We start from the raw sequence: 10,534 nt of genomic DNA, 5'->3' as shown, positions 1-10,534 counted from the left end.
ACTTTCCGACGGCAGTTCGAGTGCAGAAGCTGTCAGAATTTGAAAGCTTGGTTCAAGAACCAAACATGACAGTGGTGGAGTATTCATCTAAGTTCCACTCATTGGGAACTTACTCCCCAACCATCATGGGAGACGAGGCCTTGAAGATGCATCGCTTCAAGAAGGGATTGAACAGCCGTATTCAATCTGCCCTTGCAGTTATCGAGCCCAACAGTTTTGATGAATTGATGGGAGCCGCCATCAGGGCTGAGAATGACATCAAGAGGCGTGAAGGCGAGAACAAACTCAAACGCCCTCAGCCAAGCCAGTACCAATCGGGCCAACAATTCAAGATGCCTAAGTTTTCAAACAACCAGTTCACCAGTGATCCATCCAAAGGAACCACTTCTTCTTCATCAAGCAAAGATGGAGTCAAGTGCCAAAATTGTGGATTCACTCACACGGGTGAATGCCGTAAGAATTCTGGAGCTTGTTTCCGTTGTGGAAAGATGGGCCACCACATTGCTCAATGCCTTTTTCCAGATCCAAGGAATGGTCCAGCAGGTGGGACAACTCCAAATAAGCCTAAAGAGAACAAGCCGAATGCTCGAGTCTATGCTATCACTCAAGAAGAGGCAAACAACTCCAATGATGTTGTAGCTGGTACCATTCTAATCAATAATATACCTGCTTATGTGTTATTTGATTGTGGTGCTACGCATTCATTCTTGTCTAAGAGATTTGCAAAGAAGTTAGGAGCTAAGCCTGATAACTTAGCAGAACCATATAGAGTAGCAACTCCTGCAAATCGCATTTTAGAAACTCACACTTTATATCGGGATATTAGTGTGCTCATAGATAATCAGAGTTTCAAGGCAGACTTAATACAACTGAACATGGTGGAATTCGACGTAATTCTTGGAATGGATTGGTTAGCCAAGAATCATGCTATAGTAGACTGTCATGGAAAGACGGTAACCATCCAAATTCCACACCAAGAGAAACTTTTATTTCATGGCAAGACCAAAGAATGAAAGACTTTTCTTTCTGTTTCTCAAACTTTGAAAGCCATGAAAATTGGGGAAGAAGTTTACCTAGCTATGTTAAGCGAGGTAAAAGAAGGAACCACACTGACACTAGAAGAGATTCTGGTAGTACAAGAATTCCCGGATGTCTTTCCTGAAGAACTTCCCGGCGAACTTCCCGACCGCGAGGTGGAATTTGAGATCAACTTAGTGCCCAATGCTGCACCAATCTCAAAAACACCATACCGAATGGCTCCGGCAGAGTTGAAAGAACTCAAAGAGCAACTTCAAGAGTTGTTGGACAAGAAACAAATCCGACCAAGCGCATCTCCGTGGGGAGCTCCTGTCCTATTTGTAAAGAAGAAGGACGGAAGTATGAGGATGTGTATCGATTACAGAGAGCTGAATAAGATTACAATCAAAAACAAGTATCCGCTTCCAAGGATAGATGACTTGTTTGACCAACTCAAGGGAGCTACAGTCTTTTCCAAGCTCGACTTGAGGTCAGGCTACCACCAACTGAAAGTCAAGACAGACGATGTTCCGAAGACAGCCTTCAGGACTAGATACGGCCATTATGAGTTTACGGTAATGCCGTTTGGACTGACCAATGCTCCAGCAGCATTCATGGATCTCATGAATAGAGTCTTCAAACCATACCTCGATCGGTTCGTGGTCGTTTTCATAGACGACATCCTTGTGTACTCACCAAGTAAGAAAGATCACGAGGAACACCTTCGTCTCACCCTCCAGACGCTGAGAGAAAAGGAACTGTACGCCAAGTTCAAGAAATGCGAATTTTGGCTAGAGAGCGTCACATTCTTGGGGCACGTGATATCAGCAGCAGGAGTATCGGTAGATCCTAAGAAAGTAGAGGCAATCTCAGATTGGCCTAGACCAAAGAATGTGACAGAAATTCGAAGCTTCTTGGGACTCGCAGGATACTATCGAAAATTCGTTGAAGGATTCTCATCAATAGCCATACCTCTCACCAAGCTCACACAGAAGAACTCTAGGTTTCAATAGAGTGAAAAATGTGAGCAAAGTTTCGAGACTTTGAAGAAGAAACTTACCTCTACTCCAGTGTTGGTATTGCCAACTGAAGACAAAGACTTCACCATTTACAGTGATGCATCTAAAGGAGGATTAGGATGTGTACTCATGCAAGAGGGAAGGGTGATTGCATACGCATCGAGACAATTGAAGCCGTATGAACAGAATTACCCAACACATGACCTCGAACTAGCTGCAGTGGTGTTCGCACTAAAAATTTGGAGACATTATCTTTATGGAGCCAAGTGTGAGATTTTCACCGATCATCAAAGTCTCAAATATTTGTTCACACAAAAGGAACTAAATATGAGACAAAGACGATGGATCGAACTCATGAAGGATTACGACTTGACAATAAGCTACCATCCAGGCAAAGCCAACAAAGTAGCAGATGCTTTAAGTCGAAAGAATATGAGTAAGGTGATCCTAGCGTCACTTTCAGCACAACCTTGTCTTCGAGAGACAATCAAGATGAGTCAAGATAGAGATTCCGCTTTGGTGAAACTGAAAGAGCAAGCTAAGGAAGGGAAATCACCAGATTTCGAGATAGACAACAAAGGGATCGTGTGGATGAAAGGACGATTGTGCGTACCAGACATCGATAACCTTCGACAAGAAGTAATGTCTGAAGCACATAAGTCAAAATTTTCAGTTCATCCTGGCAGTACCAAGATGTACAGAGATTTGAAGAAAATTTTTTGGTGGAGTGGAATGAAGAAAGACGTGGCAATATTTGTTTCCAAGTGTCACGTGTGCCAGCAAGTCAAGGCCGAGCACCAGAGACCCGAGGACTTCTACAACCTCTAGAAATTCTAGAATGGAAATGGGAACATATCTCCATGGACTTTGTTGTCGGGTTACCAAAGTCTAGACAAAGTCATGACGGCATCTGGGTAATCGTAGATAGACTCACAAAATCTGCACATTTCTTACCTGTCCGCATGAATTATAATTTGGACAAGCAAGCCACATTGTACATGAATGAGATCGTACGATTGCATGGAGTTCCAGCTAGCATACTATCAGACAGAGACCCGAGGTTTACATCTCGTTTTTGGAAAAGCTTTCAACAAGCTATGGGAACTAAGGTCACTCTCAGTACGGCCTATCATCCTCAGACCGATGGCCAAACAGAGAGGACAATTCAAACTCTGGAAGATATGCTGAGAGCATGTGCTCTAGACTTCAGTGGTAATTGGAGCGAACATTTGCCCTTAATTGAGTTCGCGTACAATAATAGTTACCACAACAGCATTGGAATGGCACCATACGAAGCTCTGTATGGACGAAAGTGTCGATCACCACTATATTGGGATGAAGTCGGGGAAAAAGCCATCGTGGGACCCGAACTAGTCCAAGAAACAGTGGATAAAGTTGCTTTGATCAAAGAAAGATTAAAAGCTGCACAAGATCGACAGAAAAGTTGGGCTGACTTGAAGAGACGACCCGTGGAATTTGAAGTTGGAGAAAAAGCATATATGAAAGTATCACCCATGAAGGGTGTAATCCGATTCAATAAGGACCGGAAAACTGAATCCCAGATACGTCGGACCATTTGAGATTCTTGAAAAAGTGGGAACACTTGCTTACAGATTAGCACTTCCACCCGAAATGTCAAGAATTCATAATGTATTTCACGTCTCGCAGCTGAGAAGATATATTTCTGATCCAAGTCACATTTTGGAAGCTGGACCACTTCTGGTTGAGAGCAGCTTAAATGAAGAGTTGAAGTATGAAGAAATTCCGATTCGTATTGTTGATAACAAAGACCAAGTATTGAGACGACAGACTATTCCATATGTCAAAGTACAATGGTCCAATCATACTGAAAGAGAAGCTACTTGGGAGATGGAAGAAAAGATGCGAGAACAATACCCTTACCTCTTTGAGGATCATGTATAGCCAAGTTTCGAGGACGAAACTTTTCATAAGGAGGGAGGGATGTGAGAACCCGAAATTTTAGCAATGAAAAATTTCAGCAGATGTTAATATTTCAGCAGCTGGTATTTTCCAGCAGACATGTATTTCCAGCAGACATGTCCAGCAGCAGAAGAGTGAGAAAGCAGCAGCAGTAGAAGAACAAGACTACAGCAGACAGTTACTAATTCAGATTAGAACTTGTAACTGAAGCATTCAACACGAAATAAAGGCTGTTAATGTCAGATTATGGTCATTAATAGAGAATCCAACAGTCAGAAATTGGCCTATAAATATCACTCCCAAACCTCTGAATTGGGTTACACAAATCTTGAGACTATCACTTGAATTTTGAGCTAAAGGAGTGCATATTTCGAGGCTGTAAAATCCAGTAGCGAGGCAAGCAGTTTTCAGTAGACTTCAACCGAAACTCTAGCAACTTACGGTAAGTGGGCTTATGTATAAATATCTTGAAAACCCGTTTGATGATTTCTGTTTTAAAGCAAGGCATATTCTTGATTTCTGATATCTGATTTTTGAAGCACTGAAACTTAGTGAACTAATGGTAGGAATATATATTCTGAACATTACTGATTACTAATTACTGATTACTGGCCTCACCCCTTAGAGGAGAGAACATATAGGGGACTGATATCAGTTTAGCCATGAAATTCACGAATGTGCTCAGTGCTTACTTGTTAAATTCTGATTACCGAATACTGATTACTGATTTCTGAATACTGATTACTGATTTCTGATCACTGATTTCTGTTGAGAAAATAAGAGTTTCTGTATGTTATTGTATTACTGTTTCTGTAAAATGATTTCGAAAACTGGGAGTTATTCCCACCCCCGCTTACTGAGTGACAACCATATCACTCACCCAAAAAATCATCCCAGATAAGAACGACGAAGAAAGGCTTGAAGAAGAGGAGCAGATCCAGTTTTGGGGATGGTGAAGAAGAAGACTGTTATTTCCAGTTTTAGATTATGTTATTTCCGCTGCATCTGTTTATACGTTGTTAAGTTCGGTTTTACATTTCCGCTGTAAAACATTATTAATCGAGTTTGTATCAGACAATGAATTATTTCGTATTATGTATAAAAGACTGGTTTATGGAATTCTGTACTTCTGAGGCTCGTTGTTTTCGAATGTAAATTTGAAAGCAACGCCGGTGTCAACCAACCCCCGTCCCGGAGCGTGACATGGAGAGCTGCTGAATTTTGAGAATTTCAGGAAGGGATTTTTTGAAATTTGGTGTAGGAGAATGAAAGGGGTGATGGGGTATTTATCCAATCATGCCCAAATTTGCTTCAAATCTCTCAATATTTGATTCCAATATCCTTGCCATATTTCGAAAATTGAGCTATCTAAGTTGTGAGATTTAATCCTTGATTCTTTTCACCTTGCTTGGCTCGAAAATTTTGATACTAGATTAAGGGATTTTGTGCACAAACTTGATGATTTCCTTCCAACAAACCAAGTATCTAACCATTATAATAAATATGCATTAAATCTAGGGGAATTTCGAAATTTGCTTGTACTCCTTATGCCTTAATTCCTCTCAACTTGTATGGTATCACAATCTTGTAAATCTTATTCCCCAAATTTTGGAATTAACATGCCTTAGTGTAGGTATTGTTGACTTTGCCATAAAGATTCCCAACAATTATTTCCCATAAGCATATCTCCTTTAATACATAATAAAAATCTCATACTAAAATTTTCTTACAACTTATTAATTACATCTTTCAAAAATTTCGGTTCTCACATCCCTCCCTCCTTATGAGAAGTTTCGTCCTCGAAACTGGAGTTGGCTTGGTCTCCAAATAGGTAGGGATATTCTTTTCGCATCTTCTCTTCAACTTCCCAAGTTGCTTCTCGCTCCGTGTGGTTGGACCACTGTACCTTGACGTAGGGAATAATGCGTCGTCTGAGGACTTGTTATTTGGTGTCCACGATTCTGATAGGAACTTCTTCATATTTCAGTCCTTCTCCCAAGTTTCCTTCGACCAAGAGTGGTTCTACCTCTAATACGTGACTCAGGTCTGGAATGTACCTTCTCAGTTGGCACACATGGAATGCGTTGTGGATCCTTGACATGTTTGGTGGCAGTGCCAACCTGCATGCTAGCGTGCCCACATTTTCCAAGATTTCGAAGGGTTCAACATATCGAGGGTTCAGTTTCCCGGCTTTATTGAATCGGACAACTCCTCTCATAGGCAAGACTTTCACATAAGCCTTCTGGCCCACAATGAACTCTACAGGCCTTCTTTTAAGATCTGCCCAACTCTTCTGTCGGTCTTGAGCTGCCTTGAGCCTTTCCCGAACGATCTTAACCTTGTCCATGGTCATCTGTACTAGCTCGGGTCCCACTATAGCTTTCTCTCCCACTGCATCCCAATAAAGTGGTGATCGACATTTCCTTCCATAAAGAGCTTCGTATGGAGCCATCCCGATGCTGTTGTGATAGCTGTTGTTGTAAGCAAACTCAATTAAAGGTAGATGCGTGATCCAGTTGCTACTGAATTCAAGAGCGCATGCTCACAGCATATCTTCTAAGGTTTGGATGGTTCTTTCCGTTTGCCCATCGGTTTGAGGATGATAGGCCGTACTTAGGGTCACTTTTGTTCCCATGGCCTCTTGAAAGCTCTTCCAAAAGCACGAGACAAACCTCGGGTCTCTATCATATAGGATGCTCACTGGCACTCCATGCAGCCTCACAATGTTGTCCATGTACAGTGAAGCCAACTTGTCGAGATTGTAATTCATGCGGACGGTTAGGAAATGTGCGGTCTTCGTGAGTCTGTCTATGATCACCCGTATACCGTCGTGGCTTTGCCTAGACTTTGGCAGTCCTACCACAAAATCCATGGAAATATGCTCTCATTTCCACTCGAGAATTTCCAGAGGTTGCAGTAATCCTCCAGGTCGCTGATGCTCAACTTTCACTTGTTGGCATACTTGTCACTTAAATATAAACTCGATGACATCTCTTTTCATTCTGCTTCGTAAAACTTTCTTTCAAATCCCTATACATCTTTGTTCTGACGATATATATCTAGAATGTTGACTTATGCGCCTCTTAGATTATCGATGTCTGGCACACACAATCGTCCTCTCATCCCTAGGGTTCCGTCTGGGTCCACTTGAAAATTTGACGACTTTATTTCCTTGGCTTGTTCTTTGAACTTCTCTAGTCTCGTGTCTCGATTCTGATTTAGCTTGACTGCTTCTCGAAGATATGGTTGCATGGAGAGTGATGCTAGGGTTATCTTACCCATGTTTGACTCAAAGTATTGACTACCTTATTTGCCTTGCTGGCGTGGTAGCTTATTGTCAAGTCACATTCTTTGAGTAACTCTATCCATCGTCTTTGTCTCATTTTTAATTTTTTTTGAATGAACAAATATTCGAGACTTTGTGGCCAGTGAGTGAATATTTCACACTTGGCATCGTAGAGATAGTGTCTCCAAATCTTCAAAGCAAAAATCACTGCTGCCAACTTAAGATCGTGAGTAGGGTAGTTTTGCTCATGCGGCTTTAGTTGACTAGCATGTCTTTCATGAGCACGCCTCTGAGATCTTCCTTTGATGCTTCGCAGTAGATGGTAAAATCCTTGTCCTCGGTAGATAATACCAACATTGGTGTAGATTCTAGCTTCTCCTTTAATGTTTGAAAGCTCTTTCACATATTTCTCTTCAGTTGAATTCATTGTTCTTTTGTGCGAGTCTCGTTGGTGATACGACTACTGAAGAGAAGCCCTTGACAAATTTCAGCTAATAGCCTGGTAATCCAAAGAAGCTTCTAATTTTGGTTTCATTCTTACGTTTCGGATAATCTAGAATTGCCTCTACTTTCTTAGTTCCACTGAAGACCTTATTCTGAATGCTTACATTGGGGTGTCTTCTGCTCTGACCTTTAGCTGATTATAGCTGAACCTCAGGTCGAGCTTGGAGAAGACTGTAGCTCATTTAAGTTGATTGAAAAGACCATCTATTATTGGAAGAATATATTTATTCTTGATTGTGATATTATTGAGTTCTCTATAATCTATATACACACTCTCATACTTTCATATTTATTCCTTACAAATAGGACTGTAGTTACCCAGGGGGATGAACTTGGCCTAATATGCTTTTTGTCTAACAACTATTGGAGTTATTCTTTTAACTCCTTGAGTTCATCTGGAGTCATTCGGTACAGTGTATTGGAGATTAATGCATCACTGGTACCCAATTTATCTCGAACTCTACTTCTTAGTCCGAGAACATTCCAAGAAGCCTTTCGGGAAAAACGTCTGAAAATTTTCGTATTACTTGAATATCTTCCAATTTCAGCTTATCTCCTTCTTGCACTTTGTTCGCCATTGCTAGGTAAACTTTTTCTCCCGATATTATAGCTTTCCAAGTCTGGGTAACAGAAAAAATGTATTTCTGTTCCTTGGCATCGCCATGGTACCTGATTTTCTTCTTGGTTCGGGGTTCAGAGTTTGACATTCTTGGCTCTTAGATAACCAATTCATCCCTAGGATGACGTCGAAATCTACCGAAGTGAGTTGAATCAAGTCGGCACTAAACATATGAGAATTGATGCTAATTTATTCTATCTTGAAATTATCTCGATTACAATCTAAAAATTAAAACCCATACAGAATATTGAAACTTAACTCAATATCGATCTATAGCTTCTTGACTTAAATCTCAAAAATTTTAACTTAGTCGTTACCTCAAATAATTATTCTTTTACTAAATCTTACTTTCATCAAGACCATGAGCCTAACGCTCTAACACAAAGGAGTTCATTAAATATCATTCTCTTTGAATCATTCTTAGTACAATAAAAAGTCAAAACTTATTGTACTATACTTTCCTTGATAACCATCAATATTTCATTACTTATTTTATTTACGTAAGGTCATAGCCTACTTGTTATCCCAAAATAATATAAATTCCTTAACCTGCTTATATCGTCTCACAAGATATTCCAAGGTCCTACATATTTAAAGTTAGCTCTTAACATTCTTAATAACCCAAACATATTGCTCAAACAATTAACTATCGACACAAAATCAACTTCTATAGTGCAATACCCAAAATTTATGGTATAATCTTATATCAACTTTTCTCATATTAGTTTTCATAAATAACTTATTATCCTCGAGTCAATTTTTCCTTCTTAATTCAGAAGCTCAAGTCAACAAATCTCTGATAGGTATATTCTCAAAAATAAATACAAATACTAATTGTCCTCATAATATAATTCAAAAAAAAATCGACAAGTAGTCCCAAAAACGCGCTGAACATGATTTTTCTAGAATTTTTCCAAAAATATAAAATTTGGACATTGACCCATGGATAGAAAGAGTACGTCGAGAGGATTCCAGAACAGTTGACGGAATTAAATTCTGAGTTTCCTACGAAAAGTTATGAATTCTACGAAACTTTCCTAAAATAGAAAAAACGCGATTTCGGAGGTCTAAACGAAATATTTTCTCGTTTTCGGACCACGCCTCATATCAAAGTTGTGAATAATACTTGTTGGAAGTTCCGAAGGGGACTGCATAAGCCTTTTGCCATAATCTGACAAAGTTTTCTTCTCAACTGGATTATGAACCTGGCGGCTCTGATACCACTTAAATGTCACGCCCCGAGACTCGGGATTGACACCGGCGTTGTTTAAAAATCACACAATCGAAACAACAAGCCTTTGTAGCACAGTATAAACCGAAACCAGTTTATATATCATAATCTCAAATGTAATAATGATTGTCTTTACAAAACCGAAATCTCAAAAAGACGACAGAGTTAATGCGAAAACGTAAACTGCATAATAATAAACTTAAACTTAATCTAATTTCTTGAATCATCACCATCTCCAGAATTGTTCGGACTCGTCCTCCTCGAGTTCTTCTTCGGATTTCTCTGGTACAGGTTGTAAGGGGGGTAAGAATTTTGGAATACTCAGCAAGTGGGGGAATATCGAGCACAATAGAAACAACATGCATAAATTTCGAAACACATGACTTTCATACGTACTTCATAAACATGCATAACATTTACCAGCCACTGTGATTTATCTAACTTTCTATAGTTTACTGACGTCAGTCCCTAATTTTTACTCCTCTAAGGGGGTGAGGCTGTATAGCGGCTATATCCCCCACCACGTAAGGGTACGTCATGGTTGGGATTCCCACCCATATACAGTCGACTCCTCACAGTGCTTAAAACAGTATGGACAATTCGACACAAGAAAAGGAGTAGAAAAGGACATGTACTCGACTGTATTTTCAAAAACCGAAAAATCACATATGCATAAACTGAAATTTTGAATTTTAAGAACAGTCCACTTACAGTATATAATGATGCTAAAAACGTGGTGCACAACTTCGGGGATTGGGTCGCTTTTCGTTCCTCGTCCGGGCAGCGCTTCGGTTCGACTTCTAAGCTAACTTGGGACGATTTTCGGGCAGAGTTTGGCTATGGAGAGCTGCTGAATTTTGAGAATTTCAGGAAGGGATTTTTTGAAATTTGGTGTAGGAGAATGAAAGGGGTGATGG

The 10,534-nt window shown here is 40.1% G+C and overlaps 1 protein-coding gene across 1 annotated transcript; it reads left to right on the top strand.

Moving 5' to 3' along the window:
* The first annotated feature begins 332 nt into the window (after nucleotides 1-332).
* On the top strand, nucleotides 333-1,013 carry LOC140803270 (uncharacterized). The gene has a single exon (XM_073159058.1). It carries the CDS (start codon nucleotides 333-335, stop codon nucleotides 1,011-1,013), a length of 681 nt encoding a protein of 226 aa, XP_073015159.1.
* The last annotated feature ends 9,521 nt before the right edge of the window (nucleotides 1,014-10,534 follow it).

This window comes from Primulina eburnea, chromosome 1, assembly GCF_022965805.1.
Source record: "Primulina eburnea isolate SZY01 chromosome 1, ASM2296580v1, whole genome shotgun sequence".
In the NCBI taxonomy this organism is placed as follows: domain Eukaryota; kingdom Viridiplantae; phylum Streptophyta; class Magnoliopsida; order Lamiales; family Gesneriaceae; genus Primulina; species Primulina eburnea.
The sequence above is the reverse complement of the archived record's forward strand: the minus strand, read 5'-3'. Positions and strand labels throughout refer to the sequence as shown.